At 39.8% G+C, this 26,230-nt stretch overlaps 2 protein-coding genes and 1 long non-coding RNA gene across 5 annotated transcripts; 1 reads left to right on the top strand and 2 right to left on the bottom strand.

Moving 5' to 3' along the window:
- Positions 1-4,491: 4,491 nt before the first annotated feature.
- Positions 4,492-23,659, top strand: LOC116038212. Its single transcript, XR_004102055.2, has 3 exons — positions 4,492-4,502; positions 12,128-12,133; positions 23,476-23,659. It is a non-coding gene; the product is annotated as an uncharacterized LOC116038212 (long non-coding RNA).
- On the bottom strand, positions 6,246-10,265 carry LOC116038198 (regulator of G-protein signaling 21-like). Its single transcript, XM_031282434.2, has 5 exons — positions 10,042-10,265; positions 9,848-9,937; positions 9,240-9,301; positions 8,865-9,031; positions 6,246-7,190 (listed from the first exon to the last, which is right to left on the bottom strand). Exons 1-5 carry the CDS (start codon positions 10,134-10,136, stop codon positions 7,002-7,004), a joined length of 603 nt encoding a protein of 200 aa, XP_031138294.1. The 5' UTR covers positions 10,137-10,265; the 3' UTR covers positions 6,246-7,001.
- Positions 21,850-25,222, bottom strand: LOC116038201 (regulator of G-protein signaling 21-like). Of its 3 annotated transcripts, none has more exons than XM_031282440.2 (5): positions 24,646-25,222; positions 24,242-24,301; positions 23,858-23,919; positions 23,543-23,709; positions 21,850-23,422 (listed from the first exon to the last, which is right to left on the bottom strand). In XM_031282440.2, exons 1-5 carry the CDS (start codon positions 24,723-24,725, stop codon positions 23,234-23,236), a joined length of 558 nt encoding a protein of 185 aa, XP_031138300.1. In that variant the 5' UTR covers positions 24,726-25,222; the 3' UTR covers positions 21,850-23,233. The 3 variants fall into 3 exon arrangements, with proteins under 3 accessions (XP_031138300.1, XP_031138299.1, XP_031138301.1); XM_031282439.2 differs by having other exon boundaries at positions 23,858-23,922; positions 24,646-25,214; XM_031282441.2 differs by lacking the exon at positions 24,242-24,301 and having other exon boundaries at positions 23,858-23,922; positions 24,646-25,216.
- Between the last annotated feature and the right edge of the window lie 1,008 nt (positions 25,223-26,230).

The following is a 26,230-nucleotide window of genomic DNA, read 5'->3' as shown; positions in this document are numbered from 1 at the left end:
AACAACACACAACTTTGACCCCGGAGACGGGTTTGTGTCCTGCGTGTCACTTTTCCTAATCCCAACTGTCACTTTCTTATTTTCTTAAGCCCAACTGTCCTGTTCTTCTTTTCCTAAACCTAACTGTCCCGTTCTTGTCCCGCGTGTCACGGAAATGTACCTATTATAAGCCCACCCACAATCTTTTCCTTCACCTAACAGCGTCAAAAGTGACGCAATAGTCCCGCCCAAGCGCGTTTAGATAAAGCGCGATTAGATATGGCGCTAAAGGAGACTTGTAGCGTCAATAACAACGCCAAAGGCATCTGACCAAGTGTCCGTATTTTACGCGATGGGAGTGAGAATGTGTTGCCTGAAGAGAACGTGGATGCCTGTAATACATTATATGGCAATCCGTCCAATAGCAGGCCAGACATTTCACTTAAAACCCCAAATGTCAACCTCATGGCGGTGCTACAAGAAATGGCAGCGGATCACCATGGTCAGTAGTTTCAATTCTTTTAGGGATGACTCATCTCGTCTCTACAACATTTAAGGGCAGTTAATTTAAAGCAACACGCATACAACGCACCGTATACAAACTGGGAACTATATTCTCAGAAAGGCGAAGCTTCTGCTACTTGGGAGGAGTGATTTGCTCGCAACACCTGAGAAGCCCCGTGGTGAGGAGCAGAGAGTAGCAGCTGCTTCGCCTTTCTGAGAATATAGTTCCCAGTTTGTATAGGGTTAGAAGATGGCAGTGTCTCATGTGACATTGTTATTTGTACACGCTGTGACTATACAAATCACAACATGTAAATAGGAAAATGGCGTTATTTTGTCACTTATTGGGAGCAGTAGGCTAGTTGGAACCGGTTACCTCCAGGATCTGGGCTAACCAGGCTAGCGGTGGGGACGTCAGACAGAGTTATAACATGCACGGAGATGAGAAGGGTATGTATGGACTTATCCAACTCTGGGGGATACGCTGAATAAGCTAAAGTCCCAATAAGTCGGCGTGTTCCTCTAATAGTTATGTCAGCCTGGACCAATTAGGATAGAGCCATGCCGCTGACGCTTCTTAAAGCTATAGTGCGTAGTTTCTGTCTCCACCATGAGGAATTCTAAGTAATGACAACAAAACTGTCGGCGCATCCACATGAAGCAAGCCTTCGGTGGTCGCGCACCACCCCCACCCTTCCTCCAAGCAGTTGCTAGTAGCCAAGGAGGACAAGGAGGATTCAAAATAATGATGGACTCTTCAGAAGAGGTAATTATCTTCACTTGAACTTCTGTGCGCGAAAGTCGCCGGACTACACAATTTCGTAAACATAGGCATACTGAAAAATACAAAGGCAAGACAAGGCAAATTTATTTATAGAGCACTTTCTCATACACAGAGGTCATTCCAAGTGCTTTACAGGCAGAAACAGAGCGAGTTTTGAGGATCTGATAGGCTTAATTAGCTTTGTATAGACTCATTTGGCAATGGCTTGAATGTAACGGACGTCCATTAAAATAAAATAGTTGCGCACTATAGCTTTGAAGTGGGATTATTTTCATTCCAATACTAAAGAAAATAACCCCTTTGTTATTACAGTTACACACACACATACTTTTCTAGCCAGTCGGGGTTTCAGATAACAAATGTACTCCTCTAACCTGAAGGCCAGCAGAGCATACGGTTCTGCAGAGCTGCCAGAGTAAAAGATGACCTCATTACACCACGACAGCAGGCCACAGGTCTGAGGACAGAGCAGGAGCTGTCAGCCTGTCAGGAGCAACGTCCAGGTCTCTGGCCACTGTCAGCATCTGCTATGAGTTCACGGCACACACACCCACACACACACAGCAGGCAGGGGAGAATGCTCTCTGCTGTCAGTCAAGGTGTTCTTTACCAGTGGTGGAGGAAGTATTCAGATCCTTTACTTAAGTAAAAGTACTAATACCACAATGTAAAAATACTTTGTTACAAGCAAAAGTCCTGCATTGAATATGTTACTCACTGTAAGTAAAAGTATGTATGTATCATCAGGAAAATGGACTTAAATGAAATGGCAGCGGATAACCATGGTCAGTAGTTTTAATTATTTTGGGGATGATGACTCATCTCGTCTCTACAACATTTAAGGGCAGTTCATTTAATAGTTATATCAGCCTGGACCAATAAGGATAGAGCCATGATGCGTTTCTTAAAGCTATAGTGCATAGTTTCTGTCTCCCCCATGAGGAATTCTAAGTAATGACAACAAAACTGTCGGCGCATCCACATGATGCAAGCCTTCGGTGATTGCGCACCACCCCCAACCCTCCTCCACGCAGTATTAAGTATTAAAAGTATTACAAGTAAAAGATCAATGCAGATTAATCCTCACATTTTAGAAACTGTAAATGATCAAAACAGTTCTGTCAGTCAACTAAGTGTCAAATCGGCTAATCATTTCCGCTGTACTTGTAGGCCGTTATATTGAATCAGAATCAGAAAAGGTTTTATTGCCACAATAAATACACTTATGTGGAATTTGGTGAACTTGGTGAAAGGCGCATACATAAACATTAATATGAAATAATCAGTAAATACAGAAAAACAAGTATACAAAATAACTTGCATAAGAAAAAATAGGCTGAATGGGTTGAGTACAGAATTTGAAAAGATATATAGTATATAGTTATATATTATTGTTGGGTAGTTTAATTTATAATAAAACGTAGTATTTTATACACTATGTGTTTTGTGTGCAAAAATCATAATTTATAAAGTAACTAGTAACTAAAGCTATCTGATTAATGTAGTGGAGTAAAAAGTATAATATTTCCCTCTGAAATGAGTAGAAGTAGAAAAGTGGCATTAAAAGAAAATAGTCATGTACAGTACAAGTACCTGAACATTTGTAATTAAGTACAGTACTTGAGTAAATGTACCTAGTTACTCTACATTCCACCCCTGTTCTGTAAGCATTGTTACAGGGCCGGAACTCAGCTGTGATTACGATGAACTCCACAAAGAGGAATGAAATGTTCTAAAAAAAAATAAGGGGATGTTGTTTCTGTTGTGCAACTGAACATCCAGCACATTGTCTCTGAAAATATGTCAGTATGTTGATGTGTCTGAACTTTGTTAAACCAAACCACCCAAAGCACTTGACGTATACATTAAATCATTACAAGTTTTGATATTTAAGATGAATAGTAATTAACAGTGTTAAGAAAATTACATTTATCTGTCATGATTGTGTGTTTCTGTTAGTGGTTCCTGTTTTATTTTGAAGTCTCTGTTTTCTCCATAGACTGTATATAGAATGGACCAACAGATCCCGTTACTCTGGACGGAGACCAGTGAAGGATATTAGAAGCACTTTTCCGGTGATGGCTGAGCGTTACTGCGCAGCCTCCAACTGAGAAAGACGATGTAAATGTGACGTGAGCAACCTGTCTGAAAGTTGGAAGTCTTCTGGTAGCTGTGCCAAGAGAAATCTCAATCATTCCCAATCTTACAGAGACGGAGAGCGTAGGTATATGTAAGGAGATAACATGGACACAGGCTAATTATTGCTAACTAAAATGCTAGCTAACATTAGTAATTAAACTTAAACAGCTAATGTAAGTCGAAACTGTCTGCGAGCTTCTCCTGTACTATACGGTAATTCCTCTACTATGCGACAGTAAGTCGCGTGGTTATGACACAATCCGTTAGCCTATTTTTATAAAAACGTCTGCTACGGAGCCATAACGTGAGATACAAGGTAATGGAGCCTTTTATACATTGTCGTGTTGCTTTAGAAATAAACAATGGACAAAAGAAGTCTTTAAAGGCTTCAGATGTGAAGTTATTCGCTGTCAAATGACGTCAAAATTAATGGCAGTCAATGGAATGCTAACGTCAGGTGATCGTTTGGTAGCATCAAAATGGCGCCATAGGAGGTTCAAGCTCTGAAGCGAGACTTACCCCCTTGGTTTTCTCCCTTGTCTTGTCTAGTTTTACTTCCTGTCTTTAGTTTTCCCGCCCTTGTGATTGTCTTATGTGTTTCACCTGTTGTATCACCTGTTCCTTGTTTGCTCGTTACCTCCTGTATTTAATCTCTGTGTTTCCCTTGTCTGTTGTCAGGTCATTGTATTTTCTGTGTCGGGGTGCTGTGTATTTGTCTGCCTGTTTGTCTCCGTGTTGCTTATTCCCGTGGTTCCTGTTCTTCTTTGTTACTTAGTTTTTTGGATAACCTTGCTTGTTGTTTTTGGACACCTTTTGTTGTATGGATTTTTTTGTTAATAAATATTCAAGCTCATCACATCGCCTGCCATCTCTGCATTTGGGTCCAACATTCTCTTCCGTTATGACATTATCAAAGAATAGACAGAAACCACTGGAATTATCTCAAAGTTCATTTTTACTTGTGAACACAAGGAGTTTCAGCACTACAGCATAGTACAGAAAATGTCCATCGAAACAGCTTTTGTAATACAATGTGCAATGTGTTACAAAGTCTATAGTCATAATAAAGGGTCAATGTCGCCAGTTATTATCTTCAGTCTGGGAGGGCTCTGCCCTCTGAAGCATCCTGTTCCTTTCACAAGGACAGTCGATGGCTCCATGGTATATTGTTTAGAGTACTCACTATAATATGGTATTCTTATGCAAACAGTTTTAATAATAATCAGACAAGTATGCAAATCATAATTTTTTCTAACAGTCAGTGGGAAATAAACTTTCTGCGGTGCAAAATATTGCCTCACTTTGATTTAACAAACAAGATATTTTAGTGGATCAAATAACTCTGTACAGTGCATTTAGAAAGTGTTCAGACCCTAACCCTAAAATGGTTTTCCTCATCAATCTGCACTGAATAACCCATTGACATAGCCAAAACAGGGGTTTTAGACATTTTCAGGTGCCTTCCACTTCTCTTGATCACCTTTGAGATGTTCCGACGTACACCTTGATTGGAGTCCACCTGTGGCCAATTCAAATGATTGGATAGGATTTGGAAAGGCACATACCTGTCTCACAGCTGGCAATGCATATCAGAACAAAAACCAAGCCATGCCATCGACGGACTTGCCTGCAGAGCTCAGGATTGTGTCGAGGCACAGATCTGTGGAAGGCTAGGAACAAAGGTCATTTGACTCGACAGTTCCCCTACTTTCCTCTGAGCTTTTTGCGTCTTTTACGTTTTTGTTTTTGTTTTTGTTTTACAACCCCTAGTCTATATCCACGTCGTTCCACTTCTGGGATTGCTCTGATGGCGCAGGAGATTCTGCTGGATGTCACTCTTTTCGGCCGAATGTCTGATACCTTTTGCTTTCTTTGAGTTGGAATTTTAAACTCCGGTGGATTTATGAGGACTATGGTTAACTGCTCCTCAGATCTCTGCAGGGTAAATCCAGACAACTAGACTATCTATCTGCACCTAGCATCTAGTTGCACGACTAAAACAACCTTTGAACGCACACGTTCCACCAAAACAAGTTCCTTCATGAGGCTATTTTGCAGCGGCACCTTGGCTCTGTCTGGCACTTAGCACGGCCCAAGATGATTGTAATTTGGTTTAAAGAAATGCCAATAAACGAGAGCATGTTTTTCTCCCATCCCGGAATGCTGTGTGGACTAGCCAGACCCTCCTCCGCAGCGCTGTGGAGGAAGGTCTGGCAATGCGAGACTATACAATCCCCAACTTTACTGTTTTGATTTGTTTTAGTCACTGCCATAAATTCATATATTGATGTAAATCCACATCTCGCAATGTATTTCATAAATAAAATAGACGTATTACTATTCAGGATTGGTTTTGAATCCATTCAAATCCCACAATTCCCATCTGTTGAATAACCGACCAAGGTTAACTCGTGTTTTCGCTCATGCTCTATCACTATCCCTTTTTAGCTTTGTATTTGTTCTTTTGTTCAATTATTTTCTTTTCCTATTTGCTGATCCTGCCCCTGTATCAGCCATAACCACAAAATGTAACATCAAAAATAAAATTCTCTAAAGAGAAATCTCCTGCTTTCTTTTAACTGGTTACCGTACAGCCGAAGCGCCGTAAGCGCCGAGTGGAGCCACGGTGCTGCTGCAAAATAACCTCGGGAAGGAACTTGTTTTGGTGGAATGTGGATGTTCAAAAATTGGCACGTGGATATAGACTAATACATAGATACAGTATATAGACTAAACTCACTATGAATCTTTACATAGGAAAAAGTAATAGGCTCTTCTGGTCTAAGTGCTGTACATTGTCATTTTTGCATTGAATTAAGAAATAAATGCATCAGAGACATTTCAGAATTGAAAAAACATTTTATTTCTCGAGCAGTCCAGCTGCCTCCAAACTTAAATTCACCGTCAACACATGCAATAATTACAATAAATAACATTGTCACAGTAATTTCAATCCAAAACAGTCTTCGATGGAAATTGTGAATAGTAACACAAAAAGTTAAAATTGCGCTTTTTTTGTGTAAACAGATCCAAGCACATCCGTGAAAATGAAAACCAGAGAAACAGAGAGAGATGTTCATCATGTGTATATGACAACTGTGCAAAGTCTTCAAGTGGATATCAGCACAGAAACGCATTCTAACAGGATCGTCGGTAAGAGATGGGAGTTAAGTGTAAAAGTGTTTTATCTCAGCTTTGAATGCAGTTGCACTTTAACAGCATTTTCTTGAAACCGCATCATTCCCCAAAATACCAAATTTTAATAGCGTAGTAAAGAAAGAGCAGGTAATGGCCCAGTGAAGTAAATGTAACCCTAACCCCATCCGGTAGAAGTGCTCCGTGCTCTGCCTACTGCAGCATGTAACATCCTGCCTAATCATCCCAACGTCATTGCTTCGAGCTCTCAGCAGGACAAACAAAAAATGGCTTCACTTTTGCATGTTCTGCACTCACCGTTATTGTTTATGCTCAGGATTTGCATTCAAGGTCCATTATCCCGAGGCAGTGCACAGAATGAAGACCATCAGCGGTCTATTCACACAGTTACAGCAGTAAACAAACGACTTCAGAAGTGAGAGTCTGGTTTGACTAGGACTTAATGTGCTTGCCCTCTCCCCCTGGCAGCTGCACACAGTTCTTTGTAGAGGTCGGAGTAGATAAATCTGGGGTAGGAGTTGTTCTCCATCAGGCTGTAGACTTTCCTCTGAGCTGCCAGGAAGCTGTCCACAGTGGGCTCATGGAGGCTCTGGGCAATGGCATTCTTTGTAGGGAAATCCAGGTTTATCTGTGACCAAAGAAACAGCCGTTATGAGCCTTTGACATCCATTTTTTTTAACAAAGAATATATTGTGTATTTACAAAACTTGAAGGCAGAGCCGGATTAAATGGAAAGATTACACTAGGCATACTGCATTTTTCCAATTCAAATGGATACTTTATTCGATGAATAAACAAGATTTCTTTTTACTGCCGCATTATTATTATGCTAATTTATTTAATGCATCTAATTTAGGCTTATTTGAAGGGCCTGAGAGAAACTTTTTTTACGCTTTGCTGCACCTAAAGTATCCCAGAGAAGTCGTAGTGCAACCGTTATGGCTAGGTAACATACGGAACCGTAACCGAACGTTTTTTACTTTACTGTACTTTTTTTAAAGGTCCTATGACATGCTGTTTTTTGGATGCTTTTATATAGGCCTTAGTGGTCCCCTAATACTGTATCTGAAGTCTCTTTTATATAGGCCTTAGTGGTCCCCTAATACTGTATCTGAAGTCTCTTTTATATAGACCTTAGTGGTCCCCTAATACTGTATGTGAAGTCTCTTTTATATAGACCTTAGTGGTCCCCTAATACTGTATCTGAAGTCTCTTTTATATAGACCTTAGTGGTCCCCTAATACTGTATGTGAAGTCTCTTTTATATAGACCTTAGTGGTCCCCTAATACTGTATCTGAAGTCTCTTTTATATACCCCTTAGTGGTCCCCTAATACTGTATCTGAAGTCTCTTTTATATACCCCTTAGTGGTCCCCTAATACTGTATCTGAAGTCTCTTTTATATAGACCTTAGTGGTCCCCTAATACTGTATGTGAAGTCTCTTTTATATAGGCCTTAGTGGTCCCCTAATACTGTATCTGAAGTCTCTTTTATATAGACCTTAGTGGTCCCCTAATACTGTATGTGAAGTCTCTTTTATATAGGCCTTAGTGGTCCCCTAATACTGTATCTGAAGTCTCTTTCCCGAAATTCAGCCTTGGTGCAGAATTACAGCCACTAGAGCCAGTCCCACAATGAGCTTTCCTTAGTATGTGCCATTTCTGTGTCTGTAGCTTTAAATGCTATTGAGGAGGAGAGAGGGGGGTGTGGCCTTGACCAACTGTCACTTTGCTTGTTTGCAAGCCATGATGTCTCTCTCTTTCTCATGGGTGGGCCAAATTTTCTGGGCGGGCAAAGCAGAGAAAGGGGAGGTAACCAAGCAGGTAAGCAGATTCCAGATCGGCCCATCTGAGCTTTCATTTTCTCAAAGGCAGAGCAGGATACCCAGGGCTCGGTTTACACCTATCACCATTTCTAACCACTGGGGGACCATAGGCAGGCTGGGGGAACTCATATTAATGTTAAAAAACCTCATAAAGTGACATTTTCATGCCATGGGACCTTTAAAACAACATAGTAATTTATAATATACAAGTTTAGTTGAAGTGTTAAATTTGAAATTTACAATTTAAAATTATTTTTCAAAATAATACTATAAAATATATTCTATTTTTTGTGACTTTTCCCTCTTACTGGGCCCCTTAGTGGCAAATGGACCCTATTGCACATGCCTAGAATGTCATGCCTAGATCCAGGCCTGCTTGAAGGTACATACATTCTGATTGAAATCAGTTAAGTGAAACTTATCAGATAACTAATTTATTTGTGATTAACAGCAAATGCTATAATGTCAGCTGTTACCTCTTTGGGTGCTTCATTTTTAATGAACTCCTCGTAAATACTGTTGGCCTTGGACGTCAGCTCTTTGTGCGAAGTGAGGGTCCTGAAATCCTCACAGGCTGTCCAAAACTCAATGTTCTCTTCACAGAACTCAGACTTCAGGAAGATACAAAACGCAGCTTTCCCATCTGTGGGGGAGGGGGGGGGGGGGGAAAAACTGTGAAAAACAAGGCCAGAGACAAAAGCCGAGGGACACATCCACTCGCTGTTTGCCCATTCATGTGCGATAAAGTGAATAAAAAAGCCACATAGCCTTTGTTTTACTGAGGCCACTAAAGTGACCTTTGAGGCTCTTTTATGCAATCATGCACCAATAGTGCTGTGAGTGATACTTACATTTATGACTCAGTAGTTTGTCAAGTGACTGCGCCCATTGGTGCGTGTCATCAGCAGTCGGCCTGAGGGGAAAGGACATGGATCGTGTCATAATTACAGAAAAGTACTACATTTTACAACTACTACTTTTAAATGCAACACTGCAAAATCCTTAAATTGATGAAAACAATGCTATATTGCAAACACTCCTAAAATAGCTAACTATCATTAAATATCATTAATTGTGTTACTTTTTCTTTACTATACAATATGTCCATGTTGCTATGGGCATTTCATTTAGAATCAAACACTTGATTTGAGACATAAAGTCATAGTGATCTGGTTTGGTTTCATTTAGTCATAAAACAATAAATAAATACATACGTGCAAAAATACAAAAAAAGAGAACGTACTAAATAGATAAATAAATTCAATAGAGTGTGGATCATGGGTATGCAAAGACAAACAATACGTAAAGTTGAATGAAATAAGGTAAATTAGAATAAATATGAACCTAATTTAAAAAGTAAAATACAATGTAATTCAATATTTAAAACTAAATAACCTATAAGCACTTAAAACACATTATGCATAATTATGACATCATCCTCAAAATTGAAAGGCCTCACCTGTAAGATCTGATTTTCATCCGATGTACTATCGACTGGGAGGAGTTTGACTTCAAGAGAAATCCTATTTTGTTCCTCCAGTTTTTCCTCCTGGAAACAAAAGAGAAAATTCACTCAGTGTTTCATAGCTGTGTAATACTTTTACAAGGTCATCATTACCCAAATCATTCATATTAAACACCACATCCACTTACTTTATCCCCTTCTTGTCTGTGGACAGCTCAGTGGGTTTCATGCAGTCAGTGAACGCCATGTTTTGGGATGACACAAAAGCAAGGTTCTCTCTCATGGTTCAATCTCTTCTCCTTCTCCCTCTTGACTTGTCAGGAAACTTTATAGTTTCTCTGTCCAGCCACGATCCAGAGTGTCACAGACGGGAGGCGGGCCTGACATTGTCTTTAATGTGATTGGCTCTTGTTGTGTAAACAGTGACTTGGCCATGTATGACTCTCAGGCCCTAAGGCAATGATAGGCTGTCACTGCGTAAGCTTCTGTGTATCTTGTGCGCTTCCATTTTTAAGTAATAAGGTCAAGATTTGACGTACATAGCAGACTCACTGCCTTTATTCCCAAAATAAAGTTATGCTGGGGAGGGGGGTAATGGAACTTTTCTCTCCTTTCTGCTGTGTTTTTCTTTTTCTCCATTTTGCAAAAGTGCTGCTGCTTTGATTCGTACATTCACAAAGCATCCTAGGCATTGAAACTTTTACTGTCTGCCTATTTTGCTAATTGAATACAAAGTGTACTCTTTAATATTCTTAAATGAAGGACTACAAAAACACAGCACCCACCACACACACCAGGTTCGGCCATAAAAGTGCCTTTCCGGTTTCCAGGAGCAGTTGTCCTTCACATGTCACTATCTCGGATGTACAATTGCTTCATTGTTTTGCAATACTACCTGCAGTGTTCATTACTCACACAGGGTGTGGGTCAGTGAAGCATGACTTCTGTCATGTTGGCATGTCAAAATATGACAGGTTGGTACAAAGATGATGCAATATCCTCTTACGTCTATGGGTTTTTATAAAATGGTGGCAATGCTGAACGCATAGTTCATGCATATTCACATTCCTCTCACATCAACTTTAGTTTATAAATAAACTTTGATAGAATAATTGTTTAACATTAAGTCCACTGATGATTGTTAGGACAAAAGATGTCTACATTCTTGGGTAAAACTGGGTGAAGTCGTTTGAAAGGTTAAGGATGTCTTTTTAGACATCTAGGTTAACCTGTTTCAACAGCACCTCAATGACTATATTTCAGAGTGTAGCTAAAACCGGAAACTTTGAAATGTAGTTCAGTCAGTCAGCAACGCTTCAGCCAAGGAATTGACCATTTATAGCAAAGAGTTATACTGTTGGAGGAAAAAAAGCTTTGGTGTTTAAGGAAGCTCAAGTAATCCGTTGCTGCTAGGACAACTGATCCCAAATCAACAAACACATGCATGAACATCTTATTAGAGTCAACAATACAGAAACCTTCAGCACCATAGGAGGAGGTTAGAGGGAGCTGCGTTGGCATGAGGGTATCAGCAGTCATAGTGAGAAGTGTCAGGGTTTGAAGGTGCACCTGTATCAATATTGTAAGCATGAATGACGCTAGTTCGGTGCTGAAATCCTCAGGCTGCTGAGAGAGTAGTTTAACGTAACCTGTGAAGTTCTAACTCAGTCTCAACCTTGACGTGTAAAACTTGTCTGTGGGCTGTATAGTTAAAGCATTATGTTTTCTGCCAATTGCAGGCTGAAGAACGCCAATATCAAGCTGAAACAATAAAGCCCTTTCAGCTAACAAAGACACAAAGCAATACTAGCATTTTTAGCATTAAAGCTATAGAGAATCATGGGTAAAAATGTTCTTTCTTGTGATTTCTCTTTAATGCCATCAGGGCGGCGCTATCTTAGCCTTGCTCTGCCCTCCTACGTACTTCCGCTCAATTTTCATTTTCCTTCAGTACTACGTCTGGGTTTGCGATATATTCTTGGGTTTTCTCCGGCCAAATATTTGGCGGTCCAATCAGCGAACAGAGGGAGTGGCTGAGAACGATGACGTTGAAGTTGTGACGTCCGCTAGTTTGAGTTGTAGTTCCGTAATGTCGTAATAAGTCGAAAGCCATATGCACATTGTGTAAAGCCGAATTAAAATATCACGAAGCACGTCAAGCTTGAGCTACCACCTACGAGCTAAGCATAGTACAGTTAACGTGACTGGAGAGTGCTACTAGTTGCCGACCTGCGGATGAAACCAAATCCAAAAAGACTATCTGTCCAATCTGAGTTTTCTGTTGCACGACTAAAACAACCTTTGAACGTACACATGTTCCACCAAAACAAGTTCCTTCCCTATTTTGCAGAGGCACCGTGGCTCTGTCTGGCACTTAGCACCGTCCAAGATGATAATGATTGGTTTAAAGAAATGCCAATAAATGAGAGCACGTTTTTCTCCCATCCCGGAATGCTGTGTGGATTAGCCAGACCCTCTTTCGCAGCGCTGTGGAGGACGGTCTGGCAATGCGGGACTAGCTTATATGTGACTGGTTGACGGCAAAATTGAATTGCCCTTTTGGGATAAATAAAGTTATTTGAATTGAATTAGTTTAAGTTCATTTGAGTTTGCTTTTTTTGTCCAAGTGTCCACTTGGTTAATCCGAGCTCTTTTTCTTTTGTTGCTAAAACCAGCTGCCCAATGCTGCAGGAAATTGAATTAATGACTCAACTCAATTTGCGGGCCAGAAAACCAAAACAATGAATCAGAAGATGCTCACAAGCTTCAGAGAGCTGCAGAATTGGATGATTCTCTATGGGTTCACGTGATTCCTCTCACTTTACATGGGATCTATTTCTAGTATAAAAATGATGAATGGACTTTAGCTTCACCTTAATCTATGTGATGAATACTGTGTTACTAAACTAATATCACAAAACTAAAATCAATCTTTGGCTGCAAACGTTTGCTGTCCCAGCTCTTCAGGAGCAAATTAATTAACTGTCTGATGTCTAGTATATATTCTCATGATCATTGACCAGTTCATATTGATTAAGGCCCAGGTGATCAGTTTATTTACCTAAAGATGCCAGATGTTATGTACAGTCCTGCACATCCATGTATGCACAATACACAAGCACTCTGTTGCTTTCCATTTGTTACACATGTAGCAGGATGTCAAATTAATCAGATGTGTAATGTTGTTAAGTTTAGACCTGCAGGTCTAGTTTTTGTGCCCAGTAGATGTTTCCCTTCAGTCATTGTTAGCGAACAAAGCTGTGTACATGAAAATGTTTTTCATTCCGCTACAGGTACAGGTATTTGTCTGTGTGACACTTCAGTGGAAAAGTAAACACAAATAAAAAAAAACCTAATGATTAAAAATACATAACTACACTCTACTGTATGTTGTGATGTCTAATTTAGCAGCAATTAAATAACAAAAGTTTTGCAATTGCAACACATGATGAATGCATGCTCTGGTTAGTTCAACAATCTGCACATCATCTTAAAACTGTAAACATTGAAATGGTTTTGAAAGTAATTTCCTTTTATTCTTAGCTTGGGGAAACCACAGTGCTTACCATTTAAGCACTGTGAACTCCTTATTCCAGTAACAATGTAGTTTGACTTCGACATCATATCCCAGAAACACTATAAGAAGGGCAGTTCTACTGAAGAACAGGACAAACATATGTACAGAATAATCACAACTTGTTCTTGATTATCTGTGCCATAATGCATATGCGTCACCTGCTGTGTTTTGTTGTGATTATCGGTGGTTTGGAGCTTTGCAGGGTGAAAACACGGTGTTCACCTCGTGTGTTTATTATGATGTGCAGACTGTGTGTAAGCAGCCGTCTGTTTAGAAGTGGATGAAGAGCAGAGCCAAGTTTCCACTAAAGCACGAGGTCTGTCCAGAGGGCCTTACGTAGAAGGTGATTCCCAGCACTGGCTTGCAAACTTTGTCTGTCCTCTTTGTGTTTTGCGAGTTATGGTATTCAGAAAGCCTGGCTGCACTCTTAACCTGTTTTTAGGCTTTTGTTTTTTACTTAGCAGCTATAAGCACCAAACCCACATTCCTAAACCTAGCATGGCGCTTCAAGTGCTTAAAGAAAGATCTGCACAACAACATCATGGGTCAAAAAAAACACAGCTAGTGTGTGTGTGTGTGTGTGTGTGTGTGTGTGTGTAGAAAATACCTATATGAACCACTCTGGCTGCTGTACATGCACTCAGCCCTAAACAATTAGGAGGTGAGAAGAAATTAAAGAAAAGCAACGGATGGTAAGTACTCTGAAATTGACTCTCCAATTGGCTGCAAAGTCTATAACTCATGACTAAAGTTCAACTAATAAACGTGGGATTAAACCCCATCAGGACAGCTGCGCCTGTCTCTGCACCTTGTTAAACCTCACTTATTTATTAGGATTGACTGAAAGGACAGTTGAAATTTTAACTGAATTATTATGAAATGTTTTTTCCACAAATAAGCCTGATATTGGATTATTGATAGTAAATAAATACGGTATATTCTTTTAGCAAATATGTTTTTTTTACTGTAACTTGAGAGAAGAAAGAAAAAGATAGTGAATAAAAGAGGGAAAAAGTATTTTTTTTTTTGCTTTTTAAGGCTTAATGCGCTTACAGGTACGCACACAGTCTTGTTGACACCTATGCTCCTTGAACTTCCCATGTCCCTCATTTACATACAGAGGTCACTGTGTTAGAGAAGGAACTGAGTGACCCTACCATGTGTGCCCCAATTCTATAGTACAATTCTATCAGGTTTTAAGTATGCAGCGAAAAATTTAAGAAATACTTAAAAGGTCATATGTCATTATGTGCACAAAATCTGCTTGAGTGTGGTTTGGATTGACCCTGTTGTCCCATGCTGCAAGGCACAAAGACATAAAATGAAAAGTAATTACAACTAATTATAGAGGGTGGAGAGACAGCTCTAGGAAGAGCACATAAAACAAACAAGGAAACTATTCTAATATCTGTTGTCACAAGTTTTGTACCATTTCCTGTTAGCACAACATGTTAACATTATTAGTAGCCTCTATCAAAACTAGTATGGATACATTCTGTAAACTGTAATCGGGACACAGCAACTATCTTACATCCTTCAGCTACACTAAAGGGTTAGGTTGGCGTTAAAACGCTGGGGTTGAAAGATCAATAGAGCATTCTGCGAGCACCTGCGACCACACTAACATGACCGGTGGAGTTTGTTACATCCTGAGCAGTCTGTGATGACCTATTCCGTGCCTCCTCCTGTGTACATACTGTATATACTGAGACCAGCAGTGGGGAAAGGTTGTGTGTTGGAACTTGACTGTGACCTCCCTTTCCTGTATTTCACAATGTCGGGCAGGTTAAGACAGGAGCAGTAGATAATATTTTCCAACCCTATGCTAGGTGCTGGGATGGCAACACGTCTCCATAGTGACTGATACATGTTCTGTTATGTTGGGTTGTTTTGGTGTTGCAGCAGGCAGTACACCATAATGGCTGACTTTGCGAATGCAGAATCAGGTCATGGCACGTCTTATATGAAAGTTTAACTGCAGGGAAATACTTTTCCTGGCTGGCTGAGAATATATGCAAGCTTTCTCTCTGGAAGGTTATTCTGTGGACACAGTACATAAACTCTGTACACATCAGTATTTATTGATGTATTAAATCATATTTTATCTTCTTACAATGCTAAAAATCATAGTGCTACTGACAGTGGTAAAACATAAACTCCATTGATCCACAGGGGGACATTTGGTCAGTCAACAACACATAAAGGACAGATCCCGTATGTCCATAAAAAACATACAGAAAATAGAAATATAAGAGGATATTGTATTGCTCTGAGGCCAGCCAAAGCCAGTAAAAATCACTATGTGACACCAATGAAATATAATACCAATAAACACATGTATTCATTCCCCAGGTGAATATAACACAAGCAGGTACAAAGCCAGTCCAGAATTATAAAAACACCCGACCACTCCTAAATACAAACACAAGGCGTACAGTAAATATCCATACACACACACACATGGTGAAGTCAACTGATGGCAAAACTTACTGTTCTGAGATGCATCCTTAACTGTGCAATCAATTTATCATTACTTGTAACAAGGTCTATATCCATGACGTTCCCCTTTCAGGGTTGCTCCTGGTGCCACCGGAAATTCTGCTGGATGTCCCTCTTTTCGGCTGAATGTCCGCTACCTTACGCTTTCTTCGTGTTGGAATTTTAAACTCCAGTGGATTTATGAGGACTATGGTTAACTGCTCCTCAGATCTCTGCAAGGAAAATCTAGACAGCTAACTAGACTATCTTTCCAATCTGAGTTTTCTGTTGCACGACTAAAACAACCTTTGAACGTACACGTTCCTCCAAAACAAGTTCCTTCCCGAGGCTATTTTGCAGCGGCACCGCGGCTCCGCTCGGCACTTAGCACCGCACAAGACTATTGTGATTGGTTTAAAGAAATGCCAATAAACGAGAGCACTGTATTTCTCCCATTGCTGTGGACTAGCCAGACCTTCATCAGCAGCGCTGTGGAGGAAGGTCTACTAGTTACATGGTTGAAGGGATAGTTAGACATTTTGGGAAATCCACTTATTCGGAGCTAGAGACAGAAGATGTTAAGATTATCTGATCATTAGGACTGGAAACAGAAACAGCTATATATTGTCATTACCATGAGACAGCATGTAAAGCCATGATTTTTACATTTCAGTTTGTGTAGGTATTAGGCAAGATATAATGTGTTCATTTGTGAGCTTTAGGAGTGCTTGAAGATGGATTCTTTTTTAAACTTTGGACAGAGCAAAGCTAGCTTGAGTTAAAATAGTTCAACTCACACGGATGTTGCTTGCAAAGATTCTTTTTTTTTTTTTTTTTTTTTTTTTTAAAGAAAAAAGGGAACAAAAGAGGGAACAGAAAGTATCCAAACCACTGAGGAATGAACAGCCTTTTAACAGAAGCTGACGTTAAAGAATCCACAACGCCCGTAAAAGACAGAACTTACAGTACTTGGACCAGTTTATCTGTTATGGAGATGCAGGCTACACCCCCACAGTAGTGTAAATTACAGCAATCATAAGAATACATTGCAAAGATGAACGCTTGCCAACAGTGCCCCGGCAAACTGTATGCTTATGAAACCAGCACATAATTAGGCTGACACCATGGTAATCAATCAAATTCAAATGACATGCCAACTCTGTTGCTGTGATGGTGCTGAGTATACCTGCTGTTGAAGAGTCTCCCAAACATTTGCAATCAGTAAGACTTTATGGGTTATTTGCAAAAGAAATGACCTCAATTCATGAGGGGCGCATTGCAAGTACAAAGTTGTACAAGCCTTTCACACATGCATGGAGACTGGCTCCCACCGAAAATAGCCCCCAAAGTTGTTTGTTCAAGCAGCAATTTCGACTCATATTTATATTCATAGTGGCTGTAGTAACTATGATGGTAGCAAAGCAGGAAGTAAGGTGACAAGTATAAGAGCGCCAAATTATGCGTAAGGAGGCAGGTTGGATGGGCCAAACAAACACAGGGCTTTCACCCAGTAAGGCGTTGTTCGTGACCCGTAACCAGAAGTGAAGTAGCACATTTTGATGATTTTAACCCAAACCCCAATCTTTTTTTAAACTTAACTAAGTCGTTTTTGTGCCTAAACATAACCAAACTGTGACTATTTCACAACCCTAATGCTGGTTTAAAGAGGAGCTATGCAGTTTTCGCTTTTTGCTCACAGGTTTCTCTATAGAGCTCCACCTACAGCTTCGGAATAGATATTTGGCAACACTGTCGTAAAAACTCGTTGGCGACTCTCCCCCCCTCCCATCTTCTCCCTCTGGTCGTGTGCATTTGTTTTCAAAGAAGCCGGCGAACTCACGGAGCCATGTCCACTGAGGTTTTTCTCGAAATATTACCCTTCTCTCCCGGGTCCGTAACATTATTCTTTTTTTACAATGGCCTTATAACGCTGTCGGAGCAGAAGCAACTTGCGTTTGCCAACATCAAGCTGACAAGAAACTCTGTGGCGGATAAAGTTTCTATCAAAGATACTTACAAGTGCAACAGCAAGAATGTCAGGTCAGCATCGGATTTGACAGGCTTCTGTTTGTCTCAGTTCTCGCCATTCTGAAAACGCAGGTCCGATGTTAACTCGTGTCTGACTCCTCGCTCGGTCAGTCTGCCGTTTCCTCTTTCTCTGTTCCTCCGACAATGCTTTCCTAACTTTCTGCTTCTTTTTTGCCAGCTCAGTGTATGTGTGCAGTGTTGTGAAGCAATTTGTTACATCGCGAGACCTGATATCACGCGATACTTCCTAGCGCTGAGGCGCCCAAAGTTGCAAGGGTGATCTTTCCACTCACAGGTGCTAGGGGGAAGCGAGACGGCCACCATTAAACCCGAAAAAAAGTCATATAACCATTCCAATGACTCCAAAGCTGTTCAGTTAAGGTAAATTAAGCTAAAAATCACTGCATAGTTCCCCTTTAAAACCACAACTATTACGATCTCTGGTTTAGAAATGAGGACGGAAAAAGCTCCTGTGTGTCTTATTTCCTGGCACCGCTAATTCATGAAAACGCTCCTGTGGGTCGTATTAGAGGGTAGGAATGAACAACCTATATTGTCATATGGTTTTGAGGGCATGTTGGCACTCCTATCTAGCAACAATCTTTGAGCAATTAAAGGTGGAGGTTAAATGCAGATTCTGAAAATACTGAAAATATTTTTATAGGAGTTGGCATGAAGTTAGTACGACGTGTAAGCGATCAATGCTATATGAAGCTGTTAGCCATATAAGCTCAAACTACGTGTCAGCTCATCAATGCATTGCTGTGTGTATCACCTCAGCAGTCAAAAAACCTTTTTCACAGAATGCATTTTAACTTGTCACAGTAGGAAAAGCACAGGTGTAAATGCAAATGAAATCAATGATGGCTGAATTCACTTTAGCTCCTTTGATTTTAGTTTCCTGGGATCGTGCATGCTTGTACACTGTCACTCTCTCTTTATTTATTTTTTTGTACTGGTCCACCTCCTTTTCACTTCTAAGTGGGCTTGGGCAGTTAGCACTTAGCCCTGTACTGACTTGTAGTGCTTATTGATTGAATCAACTGACTGTTGGCGAGTGAACTGAAAGTGAGAATGCCCAGGCTTTATTATTATGCAATTCTTATTTTTATTCAGGATTTTAATAATAACAACAAATTGCGTGAGTCAATATTAGTTAAATGAAGAAAGAAAGGGAGAGAAGAGAGGAAAAAATATATAGCTACAACGCTTTTGGGGGGTATCTATGGTTGGGACCCAAGGACAGATGATAGAGAAGCACTGGGGTGGGGGGAGATATATACAGTGCTGTTCATAAGTATTCATACCCATGCTCAAGTTGACTAAAAAGAGGAATAAAAAAATCATCTTTTGGAAATTGATCTTAATGCCTTAATTAAATGAATGAATGAATAATGTATTGTAAATTAAAATACAGGGGCCATAATTATACATACCCCTATGTTAAATTCCCATAGAGTAAGGCAGATTTTTATTTTTAAAGGCCAGTTATTTCATGGATCCAGGATACTATGCATCCTGATAAAGTTCCCTTGGCCTTTGGAATTAAAATAGCCCCACACAATCACCCTTCACCATAGCTAGAGATTGGCATGGTTTTATTTCAGTTAGCCTAATAGCTGGTTTGATTTGCATTGATATGGATCTTATCTCAGTTAGCTATTAGGCTAACTGAAATAAAACCATGCCAATCTCTAGGTATGGTGAAGGGTATGTGATGGTGTGGGGCTATTTTAATTCCAAAGGCCAAGGGAACTTTATTAACATTTATTTATTTACAATACATTATTCATTCACACAAAAAATTGGTGTCCTTAAAAGGTCGGATTTTTCCTCATTTTTTTAATTAAGGCATTAAGATCAATTTCCAAAAGATGATTTTTTTATTCCTCTTTTTAGTCAACTTTAGCATGGGTATGAATACTTATGAATATATATATATATATATATATATATAGTTACCTTCCTATTCTTAATTTTTAGTTTTTTCCCTCTTTATCCTTGATCCTTTAGGTCAACACCAGACCCAGGAGGTCAGATCCCTTTACTCTCACTAAACACCTGAATATATCGGAGCCATCGTTAGTGTTATAAGCAACACTTATACGCTTTTCCTACTATCACAAGTCAAAATGTCTGCCTTTAGAAAGGCCTATTGGCTGACATGGGAGGGTCATCAGCTGATTAAGCTCACCTGGGCCCTTAGGCTTTAAAGCTGTTGCATGTATTAATTCCCTTCGTACAGTTGGCATCTACCCTGCAATACATTCTTTTGGTTTGCACCTTCAACACCTCCATAGCCAATTCAATCAGGAGAGACTTCGTTGCAGATATGCAAGATTTATTTGTAAGCTACATATGCAAAATATGAAATGTACATAGTCTTTGGAGATTAGACTCCATCGTATAAAATGTAGATATTTTAAAGGGTTAGAAAAAAGCCGGACATATCCCCGATGGAGGGTCGCACTCTTGCCTGAAATGACAACTGACAGCCGCAGAGGAGATAACAGATTTAAAACATGGATGTCATGCTGTGATTGGCTTGTGAAATACGAGGCCGTATCTGATTGGTTTAACTCAAAATCAACTCTCTCGAAAACAGCTGATCAGTTTAGAAGAAAAGTGATAACGTTATTGAAGTCTCCCTGAAAGAATTTACGCTGAGCTACATTACCTCCACACCCACACACCCATGACGTCATTGCTGACATGACTTTTAAAAATAGGCCTTACCCTGCGTGGACTTCCTCCTTGCCACATTCCCTGAGCCAGCTTGTGACAAAAACAATGTAAACTTCTCTCCACCATACCCGAGTTTGTACTTAGTGGTGTGGATAAGTAAAATATAGAAACTGTGCAACCTGTAGTTACCATTTCATAAATTTAAAGTGTACATAGAAGATATGTTGAGGGTTGAGAACACATTCTATATTTTACCTTTACTTATTTTACTGAGCCCCTGAAAGTTCACATGGCATACAAATTAAAGTCAGACACAATTTGTGTACAATTTCAATGTCTTCCAGTGTTTTGGCCCAAAGACAGACTGACTCACACATATATATTTGAAGGCAACGATTAATGTGAATATCTGCCCTAAACTAATTAATAACTTTTTTGTTCTTAACATTTGAATGACTGTAAGCAAAATAAAAAAATAGCAAAAAGAAAATCTTAACACAATGACTGATTTTATAAGAAACTGCAAGTGCAAGCCTTCCTGTTTCTATAACAGCGCATATCACATATGCAATTAATTTTCAAGTCAACAGATGCTTTTCAGTGATAATAAAAAGTAAACTGCAAGCATCCTTTCCTTTACCTAGATGTAATTTCTCATAAAGTTGGAAAACAGAAATTGAAATGCAAAGCAAGTTCATTTTTGAATAATATTATCTTCTTAATTACTGTATATCTGTACTCATTTTCTCATTTTTTTTTATGTTTAACTTCTTCATAATTTAAATGCTGAAAATGTTTAAATATGAAGGAACAGGGGCATATTTTATAAAAATGATACAGTGTATATATTTTGTCACTCAGTAGAATGGAGTGTTAAGACAACTGCACTGTAGTTGCTTCTCCACAAAAGTGAAGTGTTCGGCCCACCAGATCTTGGCACAGCCTTTATGTTTCCATGCTTATGCGGTGGAGTATTGCTTTAAACATATAACAGACAATCATTATGCAAACATCCCATTAATTTTCTAATGCACTGTTGTAAGATCCATTTCACTGGTTTTCAAGTGTGTTGCTGTCTTCTTTAAACAGACCACGAGACTAAAGTTCAGAGCACAAAGCGTTAAAAGCTGTAATGTGAAAAATGAGGGAGCAGAAACTAAAGACCCTATTGTGTGTGTGTGTGTGTGTGTGTGTGTGTTACTAAAAAATGTCACATTGTTCCAAGAAGGCAATTATTAATGCAATAATTTAATGTCATTCAAATCACTAACATTTTAACAAGCACTTCAACACCGCAACAAACTTTGTACTCAAATGGTGACAAATAACAATAAATAATACACTGTCTAACTTTTAAGTTAACTTAACTATAAATCCCAAAGAATACATTCAAACAACATGCTTTGGAAAGCAGTAATAAGGCATATTCTCAGGCTATACAAGGAGTTTTACCATCCTATCATGCAACGTGAAACATCCTATCTCTATAATAATTCCACTCAAATAGTTAAGTACATTAAATCACAACTCTTGACACTTCAGGGCTGTAAGAATTTGGTTTGGCTAAGTTAACGGCCAGTAGTCTTGTGCTGAGGAATTCAATTTGACCCCACTGGCCGTAAAAAGGGAACTTCTTAGCTGCTGTAGTGCAGAATTTGGTTCAGATTCCACGCAAAGAAATGTGCAAGATTATGTTTTTAGTTTTCAAAAAAATATATATTTAATCCATATTTTTATTGAAATAAAATAAACTGCTACTATTATTTTCTTTGAAAAGGATAAATATATTGAATAGTGGTACAAAATATCACCCATATCACCCATAGAAGCTTAAATCTACATCAGTTTAAAAAAAAAAAAAAACATCGGTCCAATCATATAAAAAAGAAGAAAAATCTCCTTTTAAAGTGTCCCAGAATGCCTCTTGCAGAACCAAGCGGCCTTCTGCAACATTTCACTATTGAGTCCTCTGTCCACTATGGATTTGTTGTCTGCCTTAGTGCTGTCATTAGATAATTGTCCAACTCTTTTTGGGACAGCCTATCCTGTCTCACTGGCAGTTAAAAGCTACAACTAAATACTCACTTGCACTCTCTCACACACACGCACGAACCCACACACACACACGCAAATAATCGAATGTGACCGTTGCATCTTACATCCTCTATCTCAATCTGCACAGGAAACAGGAAACACCTCTGCAAAGAAGGCCAAAGGATGTCTGCTGCATAGTTTGCTTATGCAGCTCCACAGTCAGAGCGGGCGTCAGTCACCTCACTGATTCATTCATTGTCAAAAAGTGGTTAGTTCTCCCGCGTATACAGACTTATCATCCAGTGCAAACACACACTAAAGGTTTGTGTTTATTTGTCTTCTTCTCACACAGTCCTCAGCTGTGACATGCTCAGTGTTGGAATCCTCCCATGACGGGACTAAGGCACAATTAGCTTCTGGAGTGACAACGGCGGAGGTGCGAGGCCTCTGTATGTGTCCGTGCAGCGCGTGGGTTGACCCTCCTTCCTTCTTTGTTGTCAGTCCTTCCTCCTGAAGGAGCTCAAACATTCCAGTTAAGGGTTTTATGTTCTTTCTCTCTCTCTCCCATGAGTGTGCTTTCATCCCTTTGTGGCGTCGGTGGCAAGGTTTTCCAGGAGAGTTCTATAAATGTCAGAGCGAAGGAACCGCGGGTACGAGTCTCTTTCCATCAACCCGTAAACTATCTTCTGAGCGTCGTCAAAGCAGTGTATGGTGGGAGTCTTGACGTTCCTTTTGATCTGCTCTCGGGTGTGATAGTCGATGTTGATCTGGAGTGAGGAAGATATATAGGAATGAGGGGGATTTGAGCAAAGAGAGAGAGAGTCTGATATACTTACATCTTTATATACTGTTAAATGTAGGAGAGCCAGAGTGTCTGTTGGATTTACCTCTTTAGGAGATTCTGCTTTGATGAACTGCTCATAAATCTTCTTGGCTCTTGAAGACATTCTGAATGAAGACTTGATCTTCTTGTAGTCCTCACAGGTGAGCCAGAACTCAATATTCTCATCGCTGTATTCAGATTTGAGAAAGTTGCGAAAAGTGGCCATTCCATCTGTGGGAAAGCACAGAAAACCCAGCAGGCATGAAGCACAGATAAAACTTCCAGCTAAAACACCAAATATTCTCTTTAAACTCCCATTCTCACAAATACCATTTACTGTTCTAGCAGTATTCTCGTCCTCAGGGGAAAAGCAACCTACATTTAGACTCGAGAAGCTTTTCCAGTGACTGTGACCATTGTTGGGTATCTTCTAAACTTAGCCTGCTGGGAGAGAATGCAAGTTAGATTACTCAACCAGAATCAAATTTGGGTAAAATAGGCATATTAACTATTAAAGCCCGGGTGAAGTGCAAGGGCTGCAAGGACACAGAAGCAGTGTAATCAAGAAAGCATAGCAGATGTGCTTATCAAATTCATACAAAAATGTCAAACCATGGGATATGTTGGCGTGTGCTGTGCCAAAGCAAACATGGAGTCTCTAGTTCATTTGAATCCTTTCATGATGCCATAGATGGAAATGATAGGAGCAGGCTGGCTATTTTAAAACTGAAATGTATGCAAAACACTCCATAAGTCTCCTTACCTCTCAGAGCTCGATGAGTGTGAGAACATGCACTGGAGACGGCACATAAAGTTCTTTCCACTGTGTAGAGATAAGAAATACATGAAAATATGCCTGTTGGATTTACTGCTGTTAAATTAGCTTTCAGTGAATCTGTCAAAGCATGTTGGGCATGTTAGTAATTTGAAAAGCGAGCATGTGGTGTAGTAAAGTTAGATGAGATTATTAACCTAAGCTATTTCCAGGAGATACATCCATAATATTCCTGAGTGTGCTATTGTGTCTGAAAGGTTTGTCGTGCAGAACTGAAGAAGCAAAACATCACTTTGCAAATACATCCAGTATTAAATAGATAGATTAGATAGATTTTTTAGAAGTCAGGACATTTACTGGAAACCCTAGCTCAGCGATAAAGTTTCACTCACATGTTCTTGTTTCTCTTCCTGTCATCTTGGTCCATGATGAAGTGTTGTGTGTTGAGTGGTTCGACGATTAGGCTGGGCATTGTCTTATTAAGTCCACACTCTCAGGCTCTCGGTCCTGGTCATGCTGCAGCTGAGAGATACTTAGGAGGGTTCCCCCTACGACACGGCGTTTTATACCAAGGTTTCCTGTTGCTATGGACCAGGGCTGCTGGGATACATCAGCAGCTCAGCCCAGACTGAAGAGGAAGCACCCCTTCCTCCTCCTTCTCCTGTTCCTCCTCTCCACCTACCTCGCTGTTAGAAACAACACATACTCACACTGTACTGCATGTATGCCTCCCCCCTTTTGATGCCTTACTCCCTATTATGTCTCTCTGCTTTTTTTCCCTTCTGCTGTTGCAGATCATTGCCTCCTCCTGACTGGATAAGCCAAACAGACAGGCTGAAAGCATGCTGTGTTCACATTATTTTTAGTCTGGCAGCACAGATGCAAATGACAGTAACAGTTTACTGTGATAGGCAAATCGTGACCTTTACACACTGTGTGTTATGATAGCCCCTGGGACTGAAAATGGAAGCCTGTTGAAGACATATGGAAGGATTGCTCATTTGTCTCGTACAGCTTTTGATTTCTATCTTTGTTCAGAAAACATCAACTTTAACATTTATTGATCCCACCAAAGGAATTTCACAAATGTGGCGTAAATTCATGCAACACAAGGCCACAGAAAGAGGAAACAGCAAATTGTTGCAACAGAGAGACTCTGCAAGGCGACAGGAAGTCCGAACATTTATCAGAACGTCATATCATGACCATGCTCAGCCACAAAGTTATTACTTTACTGTCAAAAACTTCCTACATGGTTCAAACTGTAGACTGAAATGCTTATATGGAGGGCAGAAATTGAAGATTTTTTATATAATATATAAATATCCTCACAAGTATAGACAGGCTTGGAAAACACTCAAAAGGGAGGACATGTTGCCAAACCTAACATCCTCTAAGAGTAAGGTTTTTAGATTATCAAAACTATGGAGTTATTAATATGTAAGAAAATGAAGAAGACAGAGAATTTCCAGAAAAGTACCTGTTGACACACATTGACATTCAGACTCATTTCTATTACCCTCAAATTGAAGAAATTGTGACATAAGGGACGGCCGGCCAACTACTACAATAATAAACATGGATCCCAATGCCATTGTCAACACTGACTCATACACATTTGATGGACCACAGCCTTTTACATCTGAGCCTGTCAGTTTTTCAAGGGACCGGGAACAGACAGGGGTGAAGAGAAATAACCGGCCTTGGCCAGAAATCAAGTTGTGGTGTGAGAACTTGTAGTGACCTGGACAGTTTCTTGGCGAGTAGCTAGCGTTAGCTGAACTATACGTTCAGTAAGTAGCTCTAACCCTTGACATTTTATTTTTCCTTGAAATCCGTGCTGCTGTATGACATATTTTGTCTGTCGAGGCGGCTGCAGATGATTGGAACTGAAGAACGAGATGTTGGAATTTATATGCTTCAGCATCCGATCCTGAACTTATATCTTATCTTAAAGCCGAGGGCATGCTTGAACCA

This window comes from Sander lucioperca, chromosome 11 (genome assembly GCF_008315115.2).
Source record: "Sander lucioperca isolate FBNREF2018 chromosome 11, SLUC_FBN_1.2, whole genome shotgun sequence".
Taxonomy (NCBI): Eukaryota; Metazoa; Chordata; class Actinopteri; order Perciformes; family Percidae; genus Sander; species Sander lucioperca.
The sequence above is the reverse complement of the archived record's forward strand: the minus strand, read 5'-3'. Positions and strand labels throughout refer to the sequence as shown.

Bases quoted from the DNA above. Each gene is read 5' to 3' on its own strand.
- LOC116038198 (XM_031282434.2), bottom strand. From the start codon at position 10,136: ATGAGAGAGAACCTTGCTTTTGTGTCATCCCAAAACATGGCGTTCACT. The intron at 9,302-9,847 runs GTGAGGCCTTTC...CTTTCCCCTCAG, and splicing joins ATGAAAATCAGATCTTACAG to GCCGACTGCTGATGACACGC. The intron at 9,032-9,239 runs GTAAGTATCACT...CCTCCCCCACAG, and splicing joins CAAACTACTGAGTCATAAAT to ATGGGAAAGCTGCGTTTTGT.
- LOC116038201 (XM_031282439.2), bottom strand. From the start codon at position 24,725: ATGCCCAGCCTAATCGTCGAACCACTCAACACACAACACTTCATCATG. The intron at 23,923-24,241 runs GTAAGGAGACTT...ATTCTCTCCCAG, and splicing joins CACTCATCGAGCTCTGAGAG to CAGGCTAAGTTTAGAAGATA. The intron at 23,710-23,857 runs GTAGGTTGCTTT...GCTTTCCCACAG, and splicing joins AAAGCTTCTCGAGTCTAAAT to ATGGAATGGCCACTTTTCGC.